Here is a 21,415-nt window from a genome sequence, read left to right as displayed (position 1 = left end):
ATATAGCGGTTAGATGAAGCAAGGGGGAAATAGTACAGAAGCAAGCCAGGAGCAGTGTATGCGTAGGATGCCAGGTAGCCTTCATGGTTCTCAAAGTATATATAGATCACAACAACCGGCCAAATATACGGCAAAGGAAAAGAAGGAATAGTAAACCAAAGAGTGGGTATCGAACGAGTTTGCCGCACATCCAGAAACCCTTGTTCTTCTCTTTTCGTTTCTGTGTTTCTGTTATGAATCGTAGACAACACGTCTACCTATTAAATTGGACCCTGTGGCCACTCTTTGAAGCACATTTTATGCGCATTGCACCCAAGAACTGCCATGTTCGAGTTCTCGAGGAGGACTCTTGAACCCAAGTTCTCAAAACGCGCCAAGCTGTAAAGGGAAAGAAGCCAAAGGAGCCTCCTGACCGAAGAAAAAAATAGAAAACGAATCGAACGCTTGAAATCCATGCCAAATAAAAGTAGACAATGTCACCCCAGTAACAAATTCCCCTCATACTCCAAGTACGCCTTTAGATCCTACCAGGTCGAAATGCCACTGCTTTGGTCTCGTAGAATCAAAGACTTACAATAAGCCAAGAGGACATAAAAAGAAAGGGGAAATCAAAGAGGAAGAGGAGGCCCGAAATTATAATGAAAATCATGATGGAAAGAGCCGATGGAAGAAAGAAGGAGGGGGGAAGAATCAAGAGGCCATAGACAAGCACTCGTCCAGTAAAGACCCCAGCTGTTCTCGGTCTGCCATCGTGGCACCTTCCCATACAATCTCCCCATCATCATCAACCTCCATTGTGTCCGTCGAATGATTCAACTTCATACTGTCCTTGGGAATCTCCGCCACATCATCGGCTCGGTCTCTCTTGTCTGTTTCAAGCTCATCCTCAAGGTAACCGCCCATTATTTGATCAACAATCAGCGGCATATGACTGAGAACCCCACCACCGAGCTCTAAAGCCAAACGGAGGTCTCTGACCCCAAGTGGCTTTCTTACACTTGCTTCTTTGGCCTCGACAGGTAGCAAGCCCGTTGCACCATCTTTCACAATCTCCCCGCGTGTGAAAGCTAATTCTTCCCGTTCAAGCTGCTGACGATATTTGCGCATCATCATACCATTGATGGTGCCAGATGGTCCGTTAGACCTCGTACGTGAGAATACAACAGATAAAACTTCCTTCACAAAAGTTTCCGTGGCAATGGCCATGAACTCAGCGCAGGGTAGTCCTGCGCCACTAACAATTGACTCTTCGTAGCATATAGGGATCATGCGAGCATGAATGGACTCCGCATCTGGGAACTCACCGGTCTCTGACGCTAGAGGTTGCGCATAACGTTTTCGAATCTCCAGTTCCCAATCTACCGCCAAGTAGCGTGGTAAGCATCTCCAAATTCATAGGTGAAACATTGAATTTATTACACCTACTTGTTTTATTGAGACCGCCTGCACTTGCCGGTACTTGACTCGGCAGCTTTATTTGTTTTGCCAAATGATACTCCTCTAACTCATTAGGTGTAGTTTCAACGGGATCGTGCTGGTGAAGACCATTGTTAGAATGGAATGCGCACTCTAATGGTCCTCTACAACTTTGTAATCGTACCTCGGGAATTGCTTTTATTCGTCGACGATCTCTAGGAGGAAGTTGCATGACCTCCGTCTTTAGCCTCTGCTCCGCTGCATCCCCTGAGGTCGGCTTCGAGACCACCGACGGTTTGTCGTTCGCCGACACCCAACTTGCAACTCCATGATCCGGAAGGTCCCTTGTGAGGTTCCCAATAATTGCGCATATGAAATTATTATGGAGGTGCTCGGTTTTTTGGTCGGCGCAAATTATATGATCGACGCGAGACGAAAGTTCATTCTGGTTCAGTTGTCCTGTGATAAGGAATAGCGATGTTAGTTTATCCTCCAGAGGGTAAACATATGTTGAAGAGCAAAAAGAAAATAAAAAATAAAATAAAAAGAGGAATAAAAGGAATAGAAACCTGCAAGGATTGGGCTGAGTTCCGCTACGCATTCATACCTAGAAGAAAGAAAGTAGTGGCCTCCTTGTACTCGGGCCAGCTGTCGCCGATAGCGGCTTTCAGTTCCGTATAGATAGGTTCAAGATCCAGTCGCGGGACAGATATCAGCGCTTTGGTAGACTTCGAAGTCGTCGAGGTGCTAGGGGTCGCATTTTTTGAGGGAGTTATTGCGGTCGATGCAGACTCAGTCCGACTCAGAGCGGCCGGATCGATCTGCATGGTTGTGAGGCTCGCAGAAGCGCGACGGGCTGCGCGAAGCCGGGGTGGCGGGGAGAACTATTCCTTCATGAAGCAGAATACATGCCAGAGAAACCCGAAAGACAGTTCTAAATTAGGGAAAGGCTAGAGCATGCGAGGAACGAGGGGATTGGGATAGGAAGGGCACTGGGTCGATGAGCAAAGTGATGGAAGGAGGTTGAAGTTGATAAAATGCTGGGGTTGGATTTCTTTTCCCCGCCCAAAAAAAGAGGAACAAAAGTCACTGTATTCTCCCAGTGAATGAAGCGATATAAAGACTTCAAAAAAGGACTACTTTGTTTCTGAATGTTTTTTGATCCTGTATATTTATCGATTACTACATCTTTTTACTTGTGCTTCGTCTTCTGAAGGAACGCAGTCAGTTTGGGGGTGGGGGGGAAAGAGACTAATCATATAGCTTCACAATATCCTCGTCGAGTACTCCAAACAACCAGCTGATTTCCGCCATGATCCCCTCAATCTCTGTCGACAATTGACCAGTTACTAAAACTATAGATAAATTAGTCGATATTGTATGACCGGTTCATGCCATAATGTTCAAATCGCTTGGGATTCAAAAGTACAAATTGCGGTGTAGTCTCGACTTACTGTAAGCATACAATAACGCATAATCCTCGTCCGTAGACAGGCGGGATGCTTCATGGTCCTTGCGATAGTGGAAGAGGCGGGCAAGAAGCCGATCTCGAGCATGCTCAATGCTGGGAAGGACGTCGCTTAGCGGGTACTCGAGTTTCATAGAGGAAGCCATTACTATACTTGCGATCAGCATTGCTCTTTCTGATTGATCTCCTACACTCACCTGACAACAGATGGCTGATGCGCGACGACAATTGCTGTCTTTCCTTGTCGGTATATTGGAGAATACTAAGTTCGCCTTCAGATGATGTCATATTTTTATCAAGCTCAATATTTATCGCAAGAAAAGCGTCCACCATACTCCTTGTGCGGCGGAGAATGTTACTGTACGCCAAATCAGGGAATGGGCTTTTCAGCTCAAACTCGGAGCGGGCGGACGCCTGAAGAGACTCCAAGCGCGAAAGAAATCGTTCAATCTCCAGTTTCTCTCTTGGGCTCATGAAAACCGAATTATCTGTGTTGCTAGTCATGGTAGACAGGGGGCCGCGTTTCCAGAGCAGACTCATTCGAAGCCATAAAAGACTTAGACCATCCTTCAATCTCGTCCTAGCGCTGATGGGCCAAATCACTCGTGTGATGATAATACCCCAGATACAGCCAGACAGAACAGCTGCAACACGATGAAGAGCTATCTCAGTTATAATCGGACTCTCGCCTCCTTCGTCCTGGTCATCGTTCCCTTCCTTCTGGCTGAGGGAGTACGCGTACAATACCGAGAGGTTATAAGTAAGCATGATGAAGCGGCCCATCGGACCCTGCCCCTTGACTATTATGAGATAAGATGTCCACGTAGCCATGAATAGCCCCAGAGATGCGAGGCCATACATATTCCCACCTGTCACGTACCACGAAACGACGGCGCAGAGTGCCCCTAAGCAGGTACCCAAAAAACGGGCATATCCGGTGGTATTTGAAGCACCGATGGTCATCGAACAAACTAGCATGTATGACAAAAGACCCCATTCGCCTCTCCAGTGGGAGTAGAACGGTCTTGTAGACGGGAGAAATGACGGCAAAGCATACAGCGCCGCACCTGTACCTACTTTGATGGCAAATTTGGTATCATCCCGTCGAAGGATCTTGAGTGACTTCCAGATACGATAACCGAAGCCCTTTTTCCCCGATACGTTTCCCGGATGGAGAGATGATAACGATGTTTTACTGTGTGACTCAGCGTTGCCGACCTCCAGTTGAGGTTCAACACCACCTTGTATGAAATCTGCTTCAACCAATGGCTGCTCTAGAGGCTAGTCAGCATCATCTTAACAGCTTAGGCCCATCCTAGCCGAGGCAACATACCGGTATCCTTTGCTTTTACCCAAGCATTTCGTCGACACCAAAACCTCAGCCAGTTCCAGGACCTGCCATTGGGCCTCTCCTCAGCTTCAAGCTGCAGTTCATCAAGGATTGCTAATAGATCCTTCAGCTGCTCACCGAACTCCAGAAGTGAAAAACTAAAATGGCCGCAACTGGCAGCAACTTCCTCCAGATCCGCTTCGACTTCAAGGGTCTGAATATTTAGGACGTCCTTCTGTCGATATATAGTCTTCAACGCTTCTTCTCGGGATTCTCGATAGAGATCAAGTGCCCGGTCAAGACTGGTGCGGAACCTACTATTGATTGCGACCCTGTAATCCGGTGCAGGTTTGAAAGGAATCTCCTTGAAAATTTCTTTCAAAGTGAATGCAAGCGATCTCTATTAATGATTAGTACCTACCAAAATGTAGTTTGGTGCCTCGTTACCATTGATGGCCCTAAATGACCGATAAATAATGCGAAGATGTCCGCAGGAAGAAGAACGTGATCAGGCTCTGAATTAGAAGGGTCTCTTCCCAGACTTGAAAAAGACCTGTTTCTATCCGAATCCAAGACTTCTTCTTCTGGCCTCTCATCTATCGACTCTAAAATTGGCCGTTCCTCATGTAGTGACCATGGACTAGGTAATGATCCTCGGTAAACCCCGTTTATAACTGCTGCTTCGCTATTGTACTGGGTCGGCCTGGCAAGTTTGGTTTGCTTTAGCAGCTGAAATTGCAGGAGAGCCGCACTGCGCAAGCCGCCCATGTTATGAGTGATATCCTGTACCCAGCGTACAAGTTTTTTCTCCAGCCTGTACTGTCTCTCTGTACCTGCAACAAAATGCTCCAGTTTCGCTTCTCTTACCAGTCTGTCAAGCTGGCTGTATGCCTGCTTATGGCGTGCAGCTGCACTTAGGTATTCTTCAGTCTGAAGCTCCTCTTCAGATCCGGTAAGGAAGCTCTCGGTAATCAAGGCTAGCATCGTTGCTAGCGTCTCGGTGACAGTAGTGAGGTTTACCCGTAGTTTTTTCCGCGCTGATATTGGAAATATCATAAATGACACAGCCATGGCTGCAGCTACGCCCATCACGACCATTTTCAAAACCTGGAAAATTTTAGCGAACGACAAGTCCCCATTCTGTACTGCGCCTTCTTTTGTCAAGACGGTAATGGACGACAGCGAAGCGAGGGAACAGGCGACATTCACAAGGGGGTCACCCAGTCTTTGTTTTATCCATCCAATAAATCCTAAACCACCTCCACAGAAGACTATAAGAACTATAGCATGACCGAGTGGGAGTAGGTCAAGGGTGTCCTGAAAGAATCTAGAGACACACATGCTTGTCAAAGAGATGAAGGCGGCGTAGAGAAATGCTAGGAAAGCACAAATTGATGCCTTGTACATGCTTCCTTGAGACCTTGCTGGATGGAAATAGACTGTAACGGTGGCCACGACATGCTTGCCATCTTGATGGCCTAGCCACGAAGCGATCGCTGGCACGAAAGTTGCAAGCGACCCCAATAAGTAAGCTAGGCTGCATTTCAGGACTCCGATTCCTAGCTCAGTAGAAATAACTTGATGTATCCAAAGTTCTGCCTCTCGCACCTTTCTCCATAAGCGTAAAGGTATCCCTTCACGATCCACGGAATACTGTCCGGAGAGCAGCCCGCGGCGTTCTTCATCGTTGTGGCCATTCGGTTGGAAATGAGGGTTTCGTAAAGTAACCAGACCTCTCAAGCGTTGACCGGTTTTCGGTAAAACAAATGTCGCCTGCCGCAGCTTTGTATCGGACTCATGGTTAGCAACGGTAGCTCGTCTTCTTTCCTTTTTTTCCTCGAACATTTTCAATCAGAAGAAATCTGTCATGGTACCTTCTTCGGTCGCAAAAAGCGACGGGAACTACTCGACGCGTCCCCAGACAGAGACATGTTCTCATCTCATTTTTCTTCTCCTTCTTGCCTTCTTGGAGGCGCGCAGAGGACACCAAGAGTTATCGCAGCGGAGTTTGCAGACTGACGTATTGTGTAGCTGTAAATGACGATCATTGCTTGATCTATCTGCTTTGAGTGGAGTTCTGATCACCCGCCATCTTATCACCACGGCCTGGGTGAGTAAGGAACACGCATCCTACTGTACTAAGGTAATACGGAGTACTATTGCAAAAATAATTATAGTATCCTAGGAAATTTGTAGATACAGTACTTCGTTGTATATGTGTATGTATGTACACTTCAAATTTGAGGGAAAGGACAGCGAGATAAGAAAGAAGCTGCACAGAGATAACTTTGCTCTCGCCCATATGTACGTATGGTAAAATCGCTGCTGTCCCAAAGTTCATTTCCCTCTGCTCTATTCCAAGCCTTCCACTTTCCACAACTTGACTGCTGCATCCGCGCCAGCCGATGCAATCTTCGACCCCGACACCCAGGCTACACCGTTGACACCTTCTTTGTGAGCATTAGTAGCTTGAAGCCATTCTCCAGGATTAGCCAAGCTCCACACGAATATATTGGTGTCCAACGCTCCGCTCGCAACATGTGTACCATCTTCGTTCCATGCAATGGAGGTGATCCGTGAAGTATGTGCCGTCCAACGGTCTGTGACTAGACTGGCATCGGCAACATTGTAAACGAGAACGCGACCACGCGAATCGCCAACAGCCAGCAGGGAACCATTCGGCGAGAAAGCCAATGCAGACACGGGATTTCGAGAAGCTTTAAAATCCGTCTTTGGAATCAAAGTAGCGCCCGAGATCTCGCAGATTTGAATACTTGAATCATCGCCACCGATGGCTGCAGTGCTTCCATGTGCTGCCACAGTAGTGATGGGAAACTTTGACTTGAAGTCGCCGATCTTCTGGCCATCTTTGTAGATCTCAACGCTCTCCGAGGTCCCTACCAATACCACTACAGCTGCAGCAATACTCTTGGGCTGTCCAGATAACTTGGAAGAGCTTCCGGTGTACGTTTTAGCTCCAACGTCCACGGATCTAATGGTGTCATCCCAGGCCACGCTGTAGATTCTACCATTGCCTTCTTGTGTCGGCGCAAGGCCTGCGATGTACGTCGAGTGACTCTCACCGTCCGCCTCCTCCGCAGTTCCAGTAGGCACGTCCCAGCTGCAGACTCTGCCGTCGAAGCTGCCAGTCCACAGTGTGTCATTGCCGCTGCTAGGGCGGGAGTGTGTCAAGGAGGTAATGTTTTTCTGGTGGCCTTGTATGACTTGTCTAGGTTCGGGAGTACCTTCAACAAGGTAATTCAGGTTGCCACCTAGTGACAAACTGATAAGCAGATTGTCACTTCTGCCCGGAGGCCAAACCACACCGACCTGCTGGTCTTTGACATCTGTACTTCCCTCCCCTCCAATGTTCCAGGTTTGTGAAACTTTACCGGCTTCCACATCCCATACCTTGACCGTCTTGTCGGCACTCGCAGTTACAAACTTCCGAGAGTCCTTGGACCATGAAACACTGAAAATACTACCCTTATGCTCACCTTCCCCAACCTGGCCCCTTGGCTCTCCCGTCTTGCCATCATAGAGCCAGATCTTTCGGTCAGCACCAACGCTAACCAGCGTTGAGCCATCTGGACTGAAGCCGACACCATAAATATAATTAGTGTGCTTGTCACGGATACCTGTATTGAACTTGAAGGGCGCTCCATGGTAGAATACTAAATTCTTATCATCACCAGCAGCAGCAGCTCGCAGAGGTCGCTGTTGCCTGATTGAGACGGCGTTAATCTGTTGGGTGTGGCCATAGATTTCCCCGACAGTATTTCCACTATCCCAAGTAATGCAGTGGCCATAGCGTTGCTTCCCCTCACCTACGGCGATTATACGCTGGGAATCCCCGTCCCATGCGAGATCATTGATCCTGCCATTGACAATACTGTATTCTCCCTTCGTATGCCCTTCACCGACGCAGTCCCAGACTCGAACTAGACCAGTTGCATCACCGCTAGCGACGTAGAATCCAGACGGCGAGAACCGTGCGACCGTAGTCTGCGCCTTATGTTCGGTGTACTGCCTCGCGAGAGCGGGGTCGTCGATTGAACGCAAGAATATGGATTTATTGGCCTTGAGCCTCACTTCCCGTTAGTTAAGATCTTCCGATATCTCTTATAAAGAACGACAGGTTGCCTTGTGATTACCGCATAAGCAAGTCGTTCGCCTTTGGCATCCGATGAGAGATGAGTGGGCTGGCCCCTAGTTGTAGAAGGACTAGCCGCCCAAATGAAGTCTGAAATGTGTTAGTTATACTGGCTCGCATGGGAAAGGGTAAGTAAGGTCTTGACCGTTTGTAATTGACATGGCTGTACCAACAGACAATACCAGCAATGAAAGGGAATGGGGAATCCGGAATTAGCAGAAGGTAAAGGAGAGCGTGGGCGATGTTGACAGCTATGGATGTCTCCTCCGGTTGACGTATTTATCGGTGGGGAACGTGAACCACGGACGGGACAACTCGTTCCTCGTCTTATGTCCAGACAACCCTCATAATTGGGATTTTGTACAGCAATAGTAGATAATTTAGAGATAATAAAGATTCAACCGATCGAATTTCTGATAGATAAATTACATGTCCAATCCCAATTTTCAGTGTTGACTATGTTTGAATGTAGAAGTACAGTGTCTGGCTCCGAAGGTGCCTGACTTCGAGATAATAAGAAAAAGTCCAAGAAAACGCATGGAGTCCTCCATAGATCCTGCATATGAGTTCCCCGTTCACATGGCCCCACTTGCTTCAGAATATGCTGCTTCCATCTACCTTCGCCTTCAATTCCGCTGCCAGGATCTCTGGATGTCTATGGACACTAGGCATCAGACCAAGGCCAATAGCCCTTCGGATAGCCTTTGCAATCTTCCGTTGGTTGACAGGTCGTAAACCAGTTGTATTTCTATGCTTTATACGCCCCATTGGGGTGATGTACTCGGACATGATCGAGAAGTTCTGCATTAACGCAAAATAAGTTAACAATTACTGGGAGTTCGAGCCATCGAAAAAGTAATCGTTCAGTTAAAACCGCACATACCTTGTACAAATCTAGCGGGTTCATGTTCAAAGAATCAAAAGCATCTGTGGCTGGGCTGTAGCGCTTCCTCCACTTCTTCATCTCGGCAGCGCTGAGATCATGAGGTGTGTAAATATCGCCTGCTCGCCAATCGCGAGTTTGATATTTCTCTAAAATTCGACTCTCTCCTTGGGCCTTTTGGTCTTCGATGAACTTTTGGCGGTTCGGTACACGACGACGGCTGAATACTCTTGGTCCTATTTTCGGGACAGTCAGTGCTGGCCGAGGAAGTAATGTGTAGAGAAGTACTCAATTCTGCAGGAAACATAGGCGGTCACATCGTTTGGATATTCACGTACTTTGATTAGCGTTGGTAGCACGCTGATAAGCAGCGCCTTCTGTTGCGAGAGTCGAATTCCACCGGCTTGCAACCATGGAGTTCATGGTCGACCCGAAGGTGCGCAATGGAGACGACCAAGACAAGAGATGAACAGCCATATTTGAGAACTGACCGATGACCTCGGTTCTATCGAAGCAACTGAGGAGCGTCAATAAAAGCTTGCAAGCATTCAAAGGTGAATGAGTTGGGCTGGGAAGGCAGAGTGGAGCGCATGAGTCGTAAACTCGTTGAATTGAATAAATATCTTTTCCGCGCCAAGAGCCGCAGGGAAACAAACCTCCGCGGCAACTCCAAAGTCCGCCTCGCATTCTTCTTCTATACTTTCTAATCCTTCCCCTGCTACCCTTTGTATATTTGTTTTCGATAATTCGGTACCCCTGGAGCATGATACGTACTGATTTGATCAATTTCGCATAATATCCAGTGATAAGGCTCCCATTTTAAAGGGACAGAGGTCCATTGCATAACACTTTCTCTTTATAGCTTCATTCTATACTACCAAGATGCAATCTCACCTCACTAGAAGAGTTTTCCGAGCTATTCTGAACAACGAACCACTGCCTTCCTCACAATGCCGCCATCGACTACTACATACTCTCCGAACATACCGATCCCGAGGGCCAGTCGTCACCAATACCTATCACATCCAACGACGTGGGCTTTTCGCATTCAACATGGGACCCTCCACCACTCCCCAACCTGCGACTCTACCATCGGAGGCTGGCCTAAAATCAATGAGCGATCTGATGAGAGCGATGCGTGACAAAAGCAGGGGGCCTGCAGCTAGTGTTCTTGCGAAGGCCTTCCAGGATTTCTTTGCTGCACGAGCGGACATTCCCGGGGTCATCACGGGCTTTCAAGCCCGTTTGCTCGTCGTTACTTGGAAGCACTTGCGAGCTAACGAGGGCGACCTGGAGCCCAAAGATTGGAAATTGATCTTTTCTACTGAGAACCTGGAGAATGTGTTATTCGTTCTGTCCCAAGCAAGATGCCTGCCAGAATCCCGCGAGGTAATCCAAAGGTTAGCCCGATACGTTTTTATGGAGCTTTGTGCGGACCATGGGTTTGGCCCCAACCACATAGGTCGACCTGCGCTTATTGCCTATATTACTATTCAGGCTTTGAATGGTAATCCGGAAGGAGCAAGACATGTCGTTGAGAAGTTCTGGAACAGGCTCTGCAAGACCAACCCCTCGCCTTGGCTTACAGTCATGAAAGGATTTGCAATCAATGAAGATAGACGTCTCCTCAGACGGACAACTGAGAGTCTTCACGATTTTGGCATAAAGTTTGACCCTGCCTCCCACGAAGAGTTGCTCAAAGTCCTCATTGAACAAGATCTCCCGGCTGCAGTCAAGATAATGTACGAGTGCCCTTTGTTTGATGGCTGGGAGCCTACTCTAGCTACGAAAGAAGCCGTTATCAAATATGCAATTCTGCGTTCAGAAACGGCGTGGGCCGAGCCTATATTTAAGTCACTTTCGCAAAGACCAACCACAGAGACCATGAGTATCACGTTGCTTTGGGAAGCAGCTCATGGGCAAGATGCATCTGCAGTCGCCGAAAAGGTCAGGGTTCTAATCCAAAATAGTCCCGAAGCCAAAGCATCGCTCACGATCGGATGTGTGAACAACTTGATGGCATATGCCAATTTTACTAACAATCCTCAATTGACTGCTGAGTATGCTGCTCTGATCCCGCGTTGGGGTCTGCAGCCCAACTCCCAGTCGCATTTATTGGAACTCGAATCTTATATACTAGCTGGCGATGTGGAAAAAACTCTCGGCCATGTTCAGGGCTTGCACGACATCAACGACAAGGCTTTTGAGAATTATTCGTTGATGAACAAGTTGATAACAATGCTTTGTTTATCAGGTCAGGGGGATGCTGTATTCGATCAGGTTTCATCCTTGCTTGACCCCTTGTTCGAGAATAATGTTCGATTGGAGCCTGAGACTCTCGCGGCACTAACGCATATGTTGCTCTACCGTCGTGACTGGGATGGGGCGTCAGAACTCCTTCGACCACGTCTGGCATTATATGATGACGAGGGAAGATCAAAGATACGTAAAGCGCTCACCGACTATATCTTGGACCTCAACCAAGATGGCGCAGATGCATGGGAGGTGTATGGGTTACTGCAGCTGGCGTTCCCCGAAGCAAGCGTAAGCACGCGAACCGATATCATGACAGCATTTTACAAAAGAAACCAGAGTGATCTAGCCTACCTAGTGTTCGGGCATATGCGGCAGGCGGAAGACTTTGCTCGGCGCCCAAAGCCAGATACCTATACCAAATGCTTCCGGTGGATAGCTCGAACGCGTGATGCAGAACACCTGGTGCTTGTTCATAACATGCTCAAATTAGACGTCGAGGTTGATCTCAACACCAAGTTGCTAAATGGGCTAATGCTCGCTTACGCAGCCTGCGACATGCCTGAGAAAAGTATGGAGGTGTTCCGTCAAATCCTCCAGTCAGACGAAGGTCCCACGCATAAGACAGTTGCAATCTTCTTCAAATTATGCGGGAAGCACCACAACGGCACACAGGAGGCAATGAAGATGATGGAGAAGGTCAAACTTCTTGAAATTGAAGTGGATCGCCGGCTGTACATGGCATTTGTCGAATCTCTCGCTGCGCAATGTGAATTTGACCTTGCTATAGAGGCTATAGACAAGATGCACAGTGAAACAGGGTACCTGCCGAATTATAACTCGTAAGTTTTGGTGTCTTCCTTCGCAGTTGGTACCACGGCTGACGTAATTTCCAGTATTGGTCTTCTCTACAACGCAGTCCCATATCAATACTGGAAAGACGAGGTGGAGAAATGGGCCAAGGAGAAATACCCAGAATTATGGGCACAGCTCAGTGAGATCGAGCGCACAGAGGAAGAAGAAGGGTCAAAGTTTAACATCACTGGCTACGAAGTCGTCGTCTAATTTGGGGCGTATATGTCACATACTGTGTTAGTAGGGATATGATCCCTTGGACTTGATCTCCCCTAATAGCAAGAGGGATGTATTGACAGATGTTGCACTAGCACGTTCTACTGGCGTTCTACCTATACATATCATAATCCGTAAACGTCGAACCTCCTACCCGTGAAGGTAAGAACTATTCCAATCGCATCCGAGTGTTAAAATATGGTCCGGGAAAGGAGTGTATGAAGCGCAAAAGAATGAGAGAGATGGAGTAGGGAAGAGGAGAGAAGGCGGACTGCATCTACCTCCACGCCTAGCAAGAGCTCACTATCACTCTCAGAGTGATAGAATGTTTCCAACACATGATAAATTTCCAGCACGCTCTACTAAAATCATGTACTGTGGACTATACTAGGCTGCTTCGATGTCTATAATTGATGAGTTTACCTATTGTACGGTGCCGAAAGATTTCCCGCATGCTTTGAACATTTAGTATCTCCCTCTATCAGATACGCCAGGAGAAAGGGAGCAACAAACCAAACGGATCCATTCTTTCTAAACTATATTGTCCTGGCTATTTCGGGCCACAATCCTTATGCCTATCAAACACTAAGAGACAATGGCCCTGGAACAGTATAGAATCACTTTATCCATGTCACTGTGGCAAAAAAAAAAAAAAAAAAAAAAAAAAAAAAAAAGCTTTCCTGAATGCGCTCTTGATTGTGGTATGTATGTATAATATTATACGATATTTAGATCTAAATTTGAGGCAGAAAGAACCCAGAGGATGTAGATGTATTAACTCTTCATTACTCGTGACTCTTTTTTTTTTATCCCGTGCATGTGATGGACATGGTTGCCATGGTTAATTTCTGTAGCACTGGGCATGTGCAGTCATGTATAAACCCGGAAGATGCAATATCATAATGAGGAACATCACGTCGTCTTTCTAAAGCATGTTACGCCATAGCCTTGGAAAGTCGCTTGGTCATGCTATGGTTATGGTTAGTAAAATGGACTAGTAGCTGGGGCTAGTGAAACCGATGTACATACAAGTCAAAGAAGGAGAACTGGCTAGGGTTGCTGCCATACTCGTATACAAACCGGCTTGCGAGGTAGCTGCCAAAGATGGCTCGGAGGTAGTTCTCAGGAACCTACGTATATCGTTAGTTTACAATTGATACTGACGCTGAAAATTGAAACTTACCCGCTGCAGAATTGTATCGAGGCCAATCTTGTTCAAAAGGAGCTTGGGCAAAGCGTCATCAAGAACCGAGCGGCGGAGTTCAACATTGTCCCACAACTCAGTCTTTTGTAGCTCCTCATCAAGCTTGGTAATAGCCAGACTGAGGCGATCACTGAGGACGCTGCGGAGAAGGCCAGTTTGCTCATGTTCGCGCCAGATGGCCTCGAACTCAAGAGTGGCATTCTGCTTGATGACCTCTTGGACCTGTTTGACATAATCCTGGTAGAATGTGGGAACACTGCCATCTTCACGAACACACATGTTTTCGACGAACTCCTCGTCATTGAAGGACAACGACGCAAGGACCTCTAGTGACGACGACGTCACACCACCCTTATTTGCCGAGGCATCCTTAAACAGTATACAACCGGACCTTTCGAGCCGGAGTTTACTGTCTTGCGTGATGAACAAGTTGGCACCCTCGACAATGTAGGGGATGGTGGATTTCCCGTTGTGAATAAGCTTTCCAACAGTGGAAAGATCAATGGACTCCGGTCGTCCACCACAAGGGACAAAGACATCATAAGGAAGTTCTCGGCGCAAATGGAAAGTATTGCGGAATATCATCCCGTTGTGGATGAGCTCGCCATTCGGCAATTTTATGTTGCTCTCATCCACCAGAACGCGGTAGCCCTCCGGTGAGAGTTTCGATAAGTCAAATTCGGAGATAGTCACGCGCTTCTTGGCAAGCCGGACCAGCTCCTCATGGTCCAGACCATTTGGATCGACAATAACACCGGAGCCATCAACGATAGCGGTGTATTTCTCGTTGGCCAGAAGAATCTCATTTGATCCCAGGTCACCGTCGGGACCACCGGTTTGCAGCTTACGAACCGTGGATGGGTCGATCTTCAGCTTCCTGTAGATACCAAGAACATATTGGCGGACAGACAAGGTCGTCATGCCGTAAGTATCATGCGGGATACCGCCCAACTTGGGACTCTTTCCTGTAAAGAATGACTTCCACCAGGGAGCTCCACGATTTCTCGCATGCTCAGTAGCCCAGTCCACCAACTCGGCCGTGTTCTCATCGGGCCCCATAAAAAGGATCTCATCTTTTCCATGCAAGTCAACAATAGGGTCTTTGATGCCTGGACTGACAGGAGGTAGCAGGAGATCGAGAATGCTGTCAATGTACTTCTCGAAAGCGACAGCTGCTTTGTCCTGATGGCTTACATCTAAAAGTATCACACCCTTTGCACCACCTTCGGGGATGTCTTTATTCTTGCGTTGTTGGGTGTTGGCTAGATTGTAATTCTCATCGAACAGTGAGCGAGCGTTAATGCTGTAGGCTTCTTTGTTCCTGCTCTTGACAATACGAATGCCACCACGAGAAATATCACGGAATCGTAGATGGAAGCCACGGAACTCTGAGCTAATAACTAGGAACATGCCATAGAGACGCTGAGGGTACTCGTGTTCCGGGAGGAAATCTGGGTTGAGTCTGAAACTAAGGGCCACCTTTGTGGGAGTGAAGAAGTTGGTCTTTAAGATGGCGGCGTTGAACACGCGGAAGGCGCTCATGACCATCTCGTCGTGTTCATTGGCCACAGTGCTTGAGATGAGTTGTTTCAGCTTCGCACCATCAAGGACTTCGTCAACTTGGAGGCGCAAATAGCTCAGGGTTGGAAGAAAATCATCCTCGGCAGGGCCACGCGTTTGAACATAGTGGGTGTTGGCAAAATCCAGGTAGAGCTTGTGGATGAGTTCCGGGTACTTGTTCACGATCTCTGAGATATAGTCGGATGTGAAAGTCTCGGTACGCAGCCTCTTTTTGATCTTGGATAACAGCTCTGCGTGGACGCTATTATTGGAGTCTAAAACATCGGTCAGAGAGGTGTACTCAGAGCCCAAGCGATTAAGGAACTGTTGGACGAAGACCCATGCACAATGGGCATAGATGGTCTCCTGCAAGCTAAGACGACCGACCGCAAAGTGATGTTGGAATCTGTTCTGGGGGATACAGTAGAGAAGGGAGACCTCTTTGATGATCTGATGAACGGCTGCCTCAATAGGAGGATACTTAGCAGCAATTTCAGCATCTTTCAGTGGGCGAAGATAAAGAGAGATGACCGTGATGCCGTTAGAGAAGTTTTCCAGGTATTTACGAGAACTTGTCAGACGGTAGTAATGGTATAGATCGGAGAGCGCGCTGAATAGACCCATAGCAGAGCCCTGACGATAAGCGATGACCAGTCTCTTTTCGCGGCTCTTCTCGATCTCGAACATCTCAATGACAGGACCAGATCGATTAACGGCATTCGTGATAATTTCTTGATAGATGGCCTTCGTATTCTCTGTTGCCTTTTGCAAGAATCTCTTTTCACCGATTATATCGATGTTCGTTTCATTCGGACCCGGGTTAGGGTTGACGAACTGGCACTTGTAAACAAAGTAACACCGGAGCTGTTGGCCATCGTCCCCAGGAATTGAGGTTGGCGAACGGAAGGTCTCAACCCGATAGCTGTTGCTGGGTGTGGAGCCATTTACGTATTTCTTTTCAATTCTCTGCTCATACCGGGGGCCGTCGACCGACGTGATGCCGGGCTTGCTTGTGTCGATGTATACCGCATGATCTTCGGCTTCCTTATCTAAACGGATCTCGAGCTTTTTATCATCACGAGCATACGCTGCAACCTTGGCCGCATAGAGAGAAAGGATCTGCGTAACGATGGCATCAACAGTCTCGGTTTGGAAATATGTATCATCAATCCCAAGTTGATTATAAAACCATTCGGCTTCTCCAGCGACGAATTCCGTAGGAATAAAGCCTTTGCTCTCCAGCTGGTCCATAACTGAAAATGGAGTTAGATAAAAGAAGAGAACCTCCAATGTCATACATAGAGGGGTAGAAAGCGAGCAAGACTTACCCTGTTCCATCTGCTTCTCTTTCCCTTCAAACTTGGCAGCAATATAGCCCGGATCCTCCTCTGACAAGATTCGGTGCAGGCCACCGCCGGGGAAGCCCAGATGGGTGGGTTGAGGCGACGGTTGGCGCACAGTCGTTCCGGCTACATTCTCTAGGAACTTGTTGTGAGGATGTCTCTGGAATCCAATAGGAGTTCCAGCGCCAGACTGAGCGCCATCATTGCTGCCGTAGAGCTTGGGGCCTGGGCGCACGGGGAGGGTATTGGCTCCATTGAGGTACCCATCCGGCTGTGGAGATGAAGACGCAGTAGAAGAAACCATGGTATTTAGATAGAGTACTTTAGGCGAGGTTTAATTGAGAGGAAAGGGGAGCTGATGAATTTGTAGAGAGGAGTTAGTCATAGGGCGGGAGAAGAGCTGTGGCGCACGATCTTGAAAAGAAAGCTAATTGGAAAGAAGATCTGCGGGGTTTGGGTAGAGATAAGAACGGCTGGGCAGGGTTCAGAGCGATAGAAAAGAAGTGAACCACGCTCGAAAGGGACGTACATACCTCAAAAAAGTGAGAGGGGGATCCTCCTTGCTTGATTCTTTGGGGGGTTTTTTTTTCTTGCTCTACTACCTTGGATCTGATTGATCAAAGATAAAGGCGAGAACAGGCTCTTCAGAGAACCTTATCAGAGAATCACAAAAAAGAACGAGAAGTGAGAGGTCACTCTACTTCTTGGTACAAGCCATGCAATCGACACGTCACCGAGCTGGGACTGTCAACAACTGGGGTAGGTATGGAGATATCAAAAGACAATATGAATATGGGGAGAGGAGAGAGAAGTATCTCTTATATGATCCTATGTATAATCGAAAACTCATAGGAACGGCAGCGGGCTCCAAGTCCTTATAAGTCTTTGAACATTGCTGAGATCATACCCGGCGCTATGCGATCGGCCAGGCACGGGACCGGTCCGGGGCAGTCACTCCTGTCTGGGAAAGAGTGGATAAGAGTCTCGAATTGTTGATCCGATGCCCATCCTTGTATTGGAGTGGATCTTACTCCGTACATGTGGATCAGGTTGATTGATGGCTTTAGTGCGGTGTGGCCATTCCACAGTAGTCTTGCACGTACACTATCCTCCACGTTGCTCCAACTAAGAAGAATCCCAGTTCTACGCCTTCTGACTACTCTCCCTTTCAAGATACGTGTCTCTATGTATTCTAGCATATATCTCATTGTCCTTGATCTTTCTTAGCCTTCTAATCCCTTTTTTTAGATTTTTTTAATCTCTCAATTTTGCCGGTACGTACCGGTATTCAATTGTACCAAAGTTTTTGCCAAGTTCCTATTCCAATTCAGGAATAGCGCCGCCGTAGTCTGGAGGTAGTGCGAATGAGGCAAGAAGAGAAAATGCCGCATCTGAAAGACGTGATTGGCTCCCTGAGGCTAAAATTGGAAAAATTGCCTCAACCCAACGTTCCAGAGTGGCTCGGCCAACACCTGCCTTAGGCACTAATGGCTGTGCTACTACAATAGAATTGCTTGACAATAAGGACAACTGCACCATTAAGAGCCATCTTACAGTAACGCCTATGTAGCGAGTACCAGATAATTTTCAGCTGATGATAAGAAACACATAGCGGGTCTGTTAGTCAGCTGACAAGAGACGCCTTGGCCCCAGGTCTGGTGGATTTATCATTTTGTGTGTAGCTCTCCACTTAGTAGGGCTGTACGCCGGAGTACGTCTTGAAAGGGCATTTTGGTGTGTCATGGTGGCTAGTGACCTGCAAATCATCATCAACGACTGTTGCATGCAATCGGTTCTGCATGATTCTCCTGCGTAATAACTGATTCAGAAAATGCCGCAATTTCGTAACCGATAGAATTGCAAGGCAGGTGTTGGTTGAGCGATGTAATTTGTGGCAGTTTACCTATACTTCTATGTAATCGATGATTTGATTTAGGGAATCGTTTTGCAGGAGGCGAAAGCATATGGGGAGTTGAAATAGAAGAAAGAGGATTGATTGATTGGTACTACGTATATCATATCATATCATCAGAACATTTTATGTTGAATGTATTAAAATGTAAGCAGAATAGGAAGGAAAATGCTATGGAATGAGATCGAATCATGGGACCTCTCAAAATCTTTGGCGGCAGAGAAAAGTTCAAAGGTAAAAAGAAAGATGAAGTCACAGGTCAGAGTTTTTCATGATACTGCGGGGTTAGTCGATCCCAACCATGATCCGTACCTGGATCAATGGCCTGTCCAATACTAGTGATTTGCGGGGTGAATCCGCTCAGTCCAATCCCACTTCACCATACTCGGTGTAGCCTGCAATGTCCCGTTCTCATTATTAAAATGGCTCAATTCTACCCCATGCTATTACCCCATGGAAATCTCGCCCACAGACATTGTTAAGCCGCAGCTGGGTACGAAGGCGGGGTTGGTTTAGGCTCTCGCCCGTTACGGTTCAGTGCCTCCAACTACGATGTCTGGACTCTTCTGCCTGGTCTCCACTTACCTCCACTGTTCAAAGGGGCAGTATGAGCCTACGAGGCACGGAGTAAATCTCCAACAAATTCTTTTTCTGGACGGCCTAGAAAAATTGTTTATTCGATGACGTGATCAGCCACTCAAAGTAGAAGTCTTTGAATTGATTGCAAGGCAAGCGGATGAACTAATTATTAGCAATTAGCAGACAGCCCAATGCTCGTACATATCGTTGACAATGGCTGCTTCACCAGCATTTACAAGAACATGAACTGATTATCAACATCGGCGACCTCGTGTTAGGCCAGAATCATTACACATGGTCTGGAAAGGCGTGTATAGAAATATCTCTTAACTCAAGACGCCGGCATTACTCGGGACTCTTTGGCATGGTGCACTCTGACAAGTTCGGATATCTGTTCAAGGGATTTAGGTACAAGGATGTCCTGGAGGCTACGCTATGTCTAGGTTATCTTTTCTTTCTCTTTCTCTCAATATTTCTTTTTTTTTTGGGAACTGAGCAGATTACTCGGTAATTGAAGGGCCGAATAAACCACTACAAAGAACCTTGGAGTCAAATGCTGCATATGAGAGACAATCCTTGAGAGGTTTTGATATAGCATAAAAAATATCAGAGATAAGATGATCAGGCTAAGGATTGGTCTACACCTGTATATATCGAAGACAAGGTACTACTAAATGCCAGGCATGGATTGCGTTTGGCCTTCGGCCGTAGTGTAAAGCTTTCATGTGGTTATCCTGCTACCAATTACATCCATCATGGCCAGTGCCATTCTGATAGAACCATACAGTTCTGTCTGGTGACGTGTGCTTGGGACAGGCGCAGCTGTGAGATGCATCTTTTGACTACTTTGAGAATATCTCTGGAAGGATGCTGATTGAACGATGCTCAATCGGATCTAACGTCAATGGTGCAGAAGTGATGGACAGACTCTGTGCCTCAGTCCAACCAGGAGCGCTTGTGCTGCGAACCGATAAGGTAATTAGCTGAGTGGTGCATACAATAGTAGAAGATAGCGTACTCTTAAGCAACAAGAGCCACTGCTAGCTAAGTCAGGGTCAGCTGATATCTGGACATGGCGATCTCTAACAGCATAGTGATGTGTGTTGCAGGGGTAAGTGCAGTTAGTATACTTACTACTGTACGGAGCAGTCTTGCAAGTATTAAGGAATAACTTCTTATAGTTTTGGTTAAAAACTTTTCCTCTCCTTTGGATGGAAACAGAGAAAGAAAAAGTTTAGGAGAGGTGGGGCAGGGAATCATATGGTTTACTCCGTGGATTCAGGTTCAGAAATGCTAAGATTCTTGCCATCATATGTTTCTATTTAGGCTTAGAAGCCATTCATAACTTATACAGGTGAACTACGAGTAGGTAAACACAGACACTGCCAAATCTAACTAGTTAGTTAATCTATGGAGCTCACAAATACAAACCAGTAACTATTGAAGAATGTAGGAAAATCGAACACTACCATAACACTTGTGAATCAAAGCATTCGCGTGCTATGAATCTGATTGTGCATAATAAGGGTTCCTTTTCAATTTGCCTTTAGGATTCCTGTCTCTCACGCTCCATTATCTTCCAATACTCTTTATACCCATACCTTGCCACCCCTCCTAATCATGACAAGATCTGACCAGAGAACACAAATAAGTGTACTCCGTACAACACATATATCTATAAAGAGAATCGCCGGGGTTTTTTCCTGCATCGAGAGTATATAAAATACAACTATAGCCCCGAATTCCAGAAGGTCGCCGTGTTATATCGTTTCCTAATGTTGCGAAAGAAGCTTCCCGTTGTTCACATAGAGCTTGTGAACATAAAAAAAAATACATAAATATTGCACCTGGTATTCTGGGATCTCCTCGAATAAGCAGTTGCACCCTCAACTGTTGCATAAAGAATCGGTGGACTAAAACATACACCCCATCAGATCTTTAGATATTAAACCAATTGGGCTGACTATCTATACACAATACTAGTCCCTACACTCCATTGTCTCATTTCCCTCTTCATACTCTCCACAATCTCCACTCCATGTATACATACATGTATGTCCCAATGTTTCTTTATCGGGTGCTAGAAGCATGCTTCAGTTAAGTCCACAATGATCTGCACCTTGTTCGCCTTGTTTCCCCAGTTCCCACCCTCCCATCCCGTCGTCATGGCAAGCATGCCCACTCTGAATACCCAGCCACTGGCACAGGAATAAGACACGGTGAGGTGGTTTGTTTCTGTTTCT

The 21,415-nt window shown here is 46.9% G+C and overlaps 4 protein-coding genes across 4 annotated transcripts; 1 reads left to right on the top strand and 3 right to left on the bottom strand.

The window, feature by feature from the left end:
• Positions 1-690: 690 nt before the first annotated feature.
• On the bottom strand, positions 691-8,528 carry BDV37DRAFT_274480 (transcriptional regulator of RNA polII, SAGA, subunit-domain-containing protein; the record flags this gene model as incomplete). The annotated part of the gene is made up of 11 exons (XM_032085243.1): positions 691-1,358; positions 1,426-1,534; positions 1,601-1,875; positions 2,024-2,272; positions 2,871-3,032; positions 3,082-4,153; positions 4,237-4,614; positions 4,662-6,033; positions 6,634-8,294; positions 8,369-8,457; positions 8,513-8,528. The coding sequence occupies 11 exons, from the start codon at positions 8,526-8,528 to the stop codon at positions 691-693; spliced, it is 6,051 nt and encodes a 2,016-aa protein (XP_031937730.1).
• A 231-nt stretch (positions 8,529-8,759) lies between these two features.
• On the bottom strand, positions 8,760-9,906 carry BDV37DRAFT_257808 (mitochondrial 37S ribosomal protein bS18m). The gene is made up of 3 exons (XM_032082984.1): positions 9,589-9,906; positions 9,251-9,486; positions 8,760-9,168 (listed from the first exon to the last, which is right to left on the bottom strand). The coding sequence occupies exons 1-3, from the start codon at positions 9,725-9,727 to the stop codon at positions 8,962-8,964; spliced, it is 582 nt and encodes a 193-aa protein (XP_031937729.1). The 5' UTR covers positions 9,728-9,906; the 3' UTR covers positions 8,760-8,961.
• Positions 9,907-9,924: 18 nt separating this feature from the next.
• BDV37DRAFT_257807 (putative mitochondrial respiratory complex I chaperone (Cia84)) lies at positions 9,925-12,835 on the top strand. The gene is made up of 2 exons (XM_032082983.1): positions 9,925-12,345; positions 12,400-12,835. Exons 1-2 carry the CDS (start codon positions 10,133-10,135, stop codon positions 12,566-12,568), a joined length of 2,382 nt encoding a protein of 793 aa, XP_031937728.1. The 5' UTR covers positions 9,925-10,132; the 3' UTR covers positions 12,569-12,835.
• Positions 12,836-13,253: 418 nt separating this feature from the next.
• Positions 13,254-17,608, bottom strand: BDV37DRAFT_257805 (glutamate dehydrogenase (NAD(+))). The gene is made up of 5 exons (XM_032082982.1): positions 17,215-17,608; positions 16,667-17,036; positions 13,758-16,591; positions 13,604-13,704; positions 13,254-13,543 (listed from the first exon to the last, which is right to left on the bottom strand). The coding sequence occupies exons 2-5, from the start codon at positions 16,983-16,985 to the stop codon at positions 13,510-13,512; spliced, it is 3,288 nt and encodes a 1,095-aa protein (XP_031937727.1). The 5' UTR covers positions 16,986-17,036; positions 17,215-17,608; the 3' UTR covers positions 13,254-13,509.
• Between the last annotated feature and the right edge of the window lie 3,807 nt (positions 17,609-21,415).

The sequence above is a fragment of the Aspergillus pseudonomiae genome (genome assembly GCF_009193645.1).
Source record: "Aspergillus pseudonomiae strain CBS 119388 unplaced genomic scaffold BDV37scaffold_79, whole genome shotgun sequence".
NCBI lineage: Eukaryota > Fungi > Ascomycota > Eurotiomycetes > Eurotiales > Aspergillaceae > Aspergillus > Aspergillus pseudonomiae.
Note: the sequence above shows the minus strand (reverse complement) of the source record. Positions and strands in the feature narration are given on the sequence as shown.